The 7,034-nt window shown below is 37.3% G+C and overlaps 1 protein-coding gene across 3 annotated transcripts; it reads right to left on the bottom strand.

The window, feature by feature from the left end:
* Nucleotides 1-267: 267 nt before the first annotated feature.
* On the bottom strand, nucleotides 268-6,007 carry LOC124291155. Of its 3 annotated transcripts, XM_046728079.1 has the most exons (6): nucleotides 5,927-6,007; nucleotides 5,141-5,233; nucleotides 2,406-2,557; nucleotides 2,022-2,372; nucleotides 1,368-1,458; nucleotides 268-1,076 (listed from the first exon to the last, which is right to left on the bottom strand). In XM_046728079.1, the coding sequence occupies exons 2-6, from the start codon at nucleotides 5,172-5,174 to the stop codon at nucleotides 766-768; spliced, it is 939 nt and encodes a 312-aa protein (XP_046584035.1). In that variant the 5' UTR covers nucleotides 5,175-5,233; nucleotides 5,927-6,007; the 3' UTR covers nucleotides 268-765. The 3 variants fall into 3 exon arrangements, with proteins under 3 accessions (XP_046584035.1, XP_046584033.1, XP_046584034.1); XM_046728077.1 differs by having other exon boundaries at nucleotides 2,022-2,557; XM_046728078.1 differs by having other exon boundaries at nucleotides 2,022-2,557; nucleotides 5,719-5,995.
* Between the last annotated feature and the right edge of the window lie 1,027 nt (nucleotides 6,008-7,034).

The following is a 7,034-nucleotide window of genomic DNA, read 5'->3' on the forward strand; positions in this document are numbered from 1 at the left end:
TGTGTAGATTGTAATTTAAACTTTAGAGATAATAACTTCATATGTATTTTTACCCAGAATATTGGTTCTCAGAAAACATATTGCAAGACATATCATTTGAAAGTCACAGGTATGCTGCCATAATGGTTACCGTGCAGTCCTACTGATTGGACTTTATTTGTCTTTAACAACATGGAACTCCTTATCTATTAAACCAACATGAAATACAATTATTCCTACTATGATAGAATTTAGATATAATTGCTTGCTGTAACTATGCTGGTTGACTTAAGACAGATATCCCAGAATACTGAATACAAGCATGATGCTCACAGAATAAAATACCTTCGAAATCCTGACTAAAATTGACTGACTGACTGATTGAGTTTGGTTTTACGCCGCTTTTAGTAATATTCCAGCAACATCACGGCGGGGGACACCAGAAATGGGCTTCACACATGACTAAAATTGAGCTATACCCGTATAGAAGTCTTATGCTATCAGGGCAAAATACAATGAAACTGGTTAACATACCTTTACATTGTTGTCATACAGGTAAACAGACCACAATTCATTAACATCTGGTGTCCCCTTGCAGTGATATTGCTGGAATATTGCTAAAAGTGGCGTAAAACTAAACTCGCTCACTCACTCACTTACTCACTCACTCATTAACATTTGAAATTTTTTGTTATACCTTGTTCAATATGACTCTCAGTTTTCAATATTAAACAACATACATTTAATAATCTGTACTATCTTGTCCCAACTCTTCATTACTCCCAGCTACTTCATGGCTTCGGTCAACTCTTCATCACTAAGAGCAAATTCATCATCATCTCTCAACTCTCCATCACACCCAGCTACTTCATCGTCTTCTTCATCCCTGTTGCTCCCCGCTGCTACTACTACAGCCAGTGCAGATGCTGGGGTATGACTACGGGGTGGGGCTGGAGACTGATCGGCAGTAGCCACAGTTGATGGAATCTCATCAACGTCTTCCACCTGTTGCCCTGTTGTCTGCTGGTTATTTTTTCGGTTAGTTTGCAATGATTCAAGAAAGGCCTCCAGTATTGGACGAAACCTATTCTGCTGATCTGAAACAAAGACAATTATAAAAATACCATTGACTTTGTTACTTATAAAATATTTGTGATTGATTGACTCAAAGTGTTTTTTTCTTGAATGCATTTCACCACTACGCAATAAATACTCTCAAAACATGCTCATTTTTCTAAATCTTTAGGTTGTTGTTCTACTCCCCACATAGGTACGATGTGAGAAGCCCATTTCTGGTGCCTCCCGCCGTGATATTGCTGGAATATTGCCAAAAGAGATGTGAAACCCAACTTGCTCCCTCACTCTTTCACCTCTCACTGATCCCTCACCTCTTAGATTGGCAGCGCTGATTGCTTCTGTTATGTAGCCGGACGAGTTGGTTTGAAGTGGAAAGTACTCGCCACAGTTTGGGGCAGGATGCTGTAATACAATAAAGCTAATTAGGGACCGTTCATATTTTATGGTTTGGTTTTTGGGGGTTTTTTTTGTTTTGTTTGTTTTGTTTTGTTTTGTTTTGTTTTGTTTGTTTGGTTTTTTTGGGGGGGGGAGATGATTTTTTAAGGGGGGTCACTGAATTGGATTTAGAGGTCAGCCTTTGTGGCTTGGTCGACCGCATGTCATTTTATGCGACCAAGTTTAGTCATGTTAGGCATTTGTTCAGTCAGCAGTGTTTCTGCTAGGCTTGATATTTTTAGAAAGCTGCAGTAAATGCTGCTGACAATGGCATTAAACACAACACCACACAAACACATTATACTGCTGACAATGACATTAAACACAACACCACACAAACACATTATACTGCTGACAATGACATCAAACACAACACCACACAAACACATTATACTGCTGACAATGACATCAAACACAACACCACACAAATTCATTATACTGCTGACAATAACATTAAACACAACACCACACAAACACATTATACTGCTGACAATGACATCAAACACAACACCACACAAATACAAACTAACCTGCTGTGCCTCCCGATGTTCTTCAGCTAAACGTGATGGAGCTGCTGTCTTCAATCCTGTCTGTTCATTTGCTTCACCTGTCATACAATACTCCGCACCCTCAGGCAAGCTGCTTGGACCTTGGTTGTATCTCCCAGAAGTGCACAACTCTGCACCCGTGCATCCCCTCCCTACACCCATGCATCCCATCACTCCATCACCAGCATCCAGTTGTGACAAGTCCAGATTGTCATTCAATCTGATGTCACTTGAGGGACCACTGTTATAACTGCCATGTTCCTGGGAAGCTAAGTCACTGAATCCATAATTCGGGTCACTGTTAAAGTCATCATCATCATCATCATCATCATCATCATCTGTTCTTCCAGGCGATTCTTCCCCATGTGGATTTCCACATACTGCATGAATAGCAATAAAGTTGTGTACATTGTAAAACGATGACAAACTTGTGACCACTTCAGTGTTGGCAGGTAAGGAAGCCAGTTGATTTTGGAACCTTTGAGTCCCATCCTGTCTTGTTTCTGATGGTTCTGTGGCTACAATAGAAAGTTTCAACTAGCTTTCAGCGACATAATCATAATTCCTTACCTCACAATAAAATAAGCATAGGATAAGCTAGAAAGTGTAACAGTGCAAGCAAGGTCTGTGTGGGTTGCAGGGGTGGAAATAACCCATTGCCCGACGCACGAGTCCAGTGTTTTTTTCTGTCAGGCAAGCAAATTTGTATATCACACTGTACCGGTGTCCAGTTGACTTTCCAATACTAATTATGTTGTTTATTTAAAAAATCAACAAGAAAACGGCCGGTATAGTGGAAAAATTCTCAGGGCAAGTGATTATACATGTGCCACTGAACCGGAGTACACTAGCAATTTTAACGTTATTTCCACCCCTGGGTTGTATTAAAGAGAGAGAAAGAGTAGTACAGACCTTTCTATTTTAGTTAATAATTATAATGTTGGTAATATGTACAACCAAGGATAATGTCTGTTACTAGTATAACTATGCCTAAACATTTAGAATGATACATGCTTGTCTTTTGTTTACAACTGTCTGACAGTGGCTGTAACATACCCAGAATGTATGTGTATTATGTGACTTTAAGATGATGAAATGATGCCCAGATAACCAGTTAATGGTGCCATGCTCACAACATACAACATATTGGTATATCATCACTTTCCATGCTTACAGACACTTACAGCATATGAATAGTGTGATGTCATTCTGGCCTTAAGTCACAATAAATTTGAGTGATTTTAACAATGCTGTCCAGATGAGGTAAACAATTCACTGGTGAACGAGAATTGACGTTTGAACTAGTGTACATATGATTTTTCTGGACTGTGATATCTAACCCTATAGTTTATGGATAGTATTTGAATGTTTCATAATGTTACATATTTGAATGTTTCATAAAAATGCACATTATCAAAGAAAAGTTGTTAACAATGAAAGCAAAGGTAAATGGGAGACAGAAAAGGTAAGACAGCTAAGACAGCTAGTCGCTACATTTTGATGAATGCATTGTATATTATTTCACAAATTGTAAATACAGAGAAAGGTCTTCTCACATTTTCTAATTTTCCTGTAATTTAATATTTACCTCACAACATTTACCGATAGCAATTACTAGTACTGTAACTCAGAACTCAAAACACAATTAATGAATTCTCTACTTGTAACCACGATGCTAAAGTCATGTACATGAACGTTGATACATTGACAAATCCAGTACTCATATGTAACCGAAAAGTGGCTATATCTAAACAAATAAAAACAATAAGTGAGCCGTAATGCTCTGTCATTATCTATATTTTATAGCATATTATGTAAGATCAGATAAGTCATATATAGGTCAAGATTTAGAAGATTTAGCAGAAGACAATATTAGTGAGTGAGTGAGTTTAGTTTTATGCCACACTCAGCAATATTCCAGCTATATGGAGGCAGTCAGTAAATAATCGAATCTGGACCAGACTATCCAGTGATCAACAGCATAAGCATCGATCTACGCAACTGGGATACGATGACACGTGACAACCAAGTCAGCGAGTCTGACCACCTGATCCAGTTAGTCGCCTCTTATGACAAGCATGGGTTACTGAAGATCAGTTCTACCCAAGATCTTCAGGGGTCAGAAGACAATATTTATTGGAAAACAATATAAGAACTGTATACAAAACTTTTGCATGAAACTTTCCATAACAGCAATCTTTGGAGATGGGTCAGTACTCAGTAGGAGGCATGTTTCAGAGACAACATTGTTGGAGTCACATTTACAGAACTATAAGGACCTGTTTTGGAATAGCATACTGAAATTGCAGTAAAGCTACATAAACTTGCGTATGTAATGGTAAAATGTCATACTGTTGTTGGGCCAGAAATATAAAATATAAATATGCTGAAGTCAATTTCATTTACAACAGAAATGGCCGGGTATTGGGCCAACATGACATCTGTTATATCCAGCCATGGAAACATTCTTGAAAATTGAGAATTTCCTGAATAAGCTTTGGACCATATACACTATATGAGCTTCTCATATTCCTTAATTCAGCAATATCACTGAAAATGCAGCAATACACAAGCTATGCTACTACTGTGGCTATAAAGTTCAGCAATATCACCAGCATATACCTATAATGCTAAAAGGTGGCAGGATAGGACTTCGCACTCATTAGAATTTCACAGTTTCACAGTACTTTCACAATAACTGCAGATTCTTCAACCCTCTTCTTGTAAAAGTTGGACCATTGTAACAGGGGTGGAAATAACTTTAAAATTGCTAGTGTACTCCGGTACAGTGGCACATGTAAAATCACTTGCCCTGATAATTTTTCCACTATACCGGCCGTTTTCTTGTTGATTTTTTAAATAAACAACATAATTAACATTGGAATATCAACTGGACACCGGTACAGTGTGATATACAAATTTGCTTGCCTGACAGAAAAAAACACTGGACTCGGGCGTCGGGCAATGGATTATTTCCACCCCTGTGTAAATATCCTCCACAATCCAAAGGCCAAAATTTCATTCTCCACAATGTTCCTTAAACATTAAACACAGCATAAAACAATGCAGATTCTTTAATAATTGAGTTAATCAGTGAATACCTTCATTTTGAAGATGCTGCTGCCCAGATGCCATCAGTTTTTAAACGTCATCCTGATAAATTGGGATTCACTGATGTCAGAGATGAATGGTGTCTTAAATAAAAGAAAATTTCAACAAGTATAAGTATTGTAGACTAATAAGAGCTATAACATTTGCATCAGTAGCAAAATTATAGTGGTGTTTTTAATTTTAAATAAAATCTAGGATATTGATATAAATTAACACTAGTCTCAATCCAGAAATGCATCTCTGTGTAGAGAGGATTCATCACGAATGTATTTTTTATATGGGAAATATTCCCGAGTCTCAGTTAATCAGTATTTGTGGTGCTTCTGCAGAAGCAACTACAGCTTGATGGACGAGGTTGGCATTTCCAATATTAAGAAACACTTGTTCTGAATTCTGTTTATCATTTGATTGGAGCATTACCAATTAGATCGTAAAACTCTGAAAGTTTTTAATTTGCATGTTTATATCACTTGTGTATTATATGTACATGTTTCAGTATCAGAATCTTATGTCACGGATAAATGCTTCCGTTACAACAGTGGCAGCTTCTTCCATATGTTGTGCTTACCTTGTCAAAATTGGAGAGAATTGTTTTCTTGCCCAAGGAGCCTTCCTTTTGTTCAAGATGACACTGACAGCCTTAGAATATTCCTATGTAATTCGTGTACATGCACTCGTTATAATCATTAAACTATGCTAATTTCTTATTTCTAATTGATCAAAGTACAGGGAAATAACTAATCAACAACGAAATAACGCCATTTACAAATACATACATGCATGTCAGAGACGGAGACAACTTAATCAAGTGTCTGTAATACAGATTAGGCCCGGCCGTCTGAGCACTGTCTCGCCTGCTGTGAGTTATGCTATTATGATTAAAACTAACTGCATTAACTATGATTAAAAACACACTGAAACGAAATTCGAAATTACTCAAATGTTTACATTTAACTGCATATAGTTTAATGATTGTTTGCAGATCGCGAGGACAATTCATGTCAGTCAAGCCCCTCAGACGTTGGTTTTGAGTAAACTTATAGTCAAATTCCTTCATTGTTTCCTGTTTCTTTTCAACACAAATTCCATGTATTTTAGCAATAATAACGGTAATGCTATGTTTGAGGGCATTATCATTTGCAGAAGCCCTCGGGTTTTTTCAGTTAATGGAAGATCTCGGGCTTCTGCAAATGATATTGCCCTCAAAAATAGCATTACCCTTATAATAACTTATCTTATGATGACGTCATTATCATGAATGCATTGTTTTCAGCCTACATTGCATTGTGACGTCGTACCTCGTCTGACCAATCAGCGTTGAGATTCGGCAAATACACAATGTGAAAGTAACGAATACAATTATTACCCGTTATCCCTCCTTTGAATTTCTTTTGGGAGTTTATTTTGTCTTTGTTTTTTTTGTTTTTTATGTATTTATTTAGTTTTCTTCTTATTATATTTTTTGCATTTGGGTGGGTTTTTAAAACCCTCCATAACCTTTCAACCCTTCAATGATGTATCTTTTCTCAAACTGTTCTGACAACATATGGAATACAATTCCTTTGTGTCGATGTGATGTAATATCTAAAAATGAAAATATGAACTTAATTCAGTATATCTTTTTCACACGAATACTATTGGTTTGGCACTTTTTGGCTGCGTCTCGCGTCTGCAATACCGGACAGGTTAGAACCAGCAGACAAGGTTCAAATAACAGCCAATGAAATGCTGCCTTCACCTGATACAGTTTCTGTTTATGTTAATCATAGTAGTCTCTGGCACAAGTCCGATGTATGTAAGGTAGTTGACAACAATTAGTATGTGCGTAACTGCACCACCATGAGTTTATGCACCGTGGGTGTGTCCAGTATAAACACGGTGATT

This window comes from Haliotis rubra, unplaced genomic scaffold, assembly GCF_003918875.1.
Source record: "Haliotis rubra isolate DU_JTF1 unplaced genomic scaffold, ASM391887v1 Scf483, whole genome shotgun sequence".
NCBI classification, from domain to species: Eukaryota; Metazoa; Mollusca; class Gastropoda; order Lepetellida; family Haliotidae; genus Haliotis; species Haliotis rubra.

What these genes read in the sequence shown, in the direction of transcription:
- LOC124291155 (XM_046728077.1), bottom strand. Translation starts at nt 5,174, where the DNA reads ATGGCATCTGGGCAGCAGCATCTTCAAAATGAAG. An exon ending in GCAGCATCTTCAAAATGAAG is followed by an intron (nt 2,558 to 5,140) that starts GTATTCACTGAT and finishes TTTCTATTGTAG; the next exon opens with CCACAGAACCATCAGAAACA. An exon ending in AACATCGGGAGGCACAGCAG is followed by an intron (nt 1,459 to 2,021) that starts GTTAGTTTGTAT and finishes ATTGTATTACAG; the next exon opens with CATCCTGCCCCAAACTGTGG.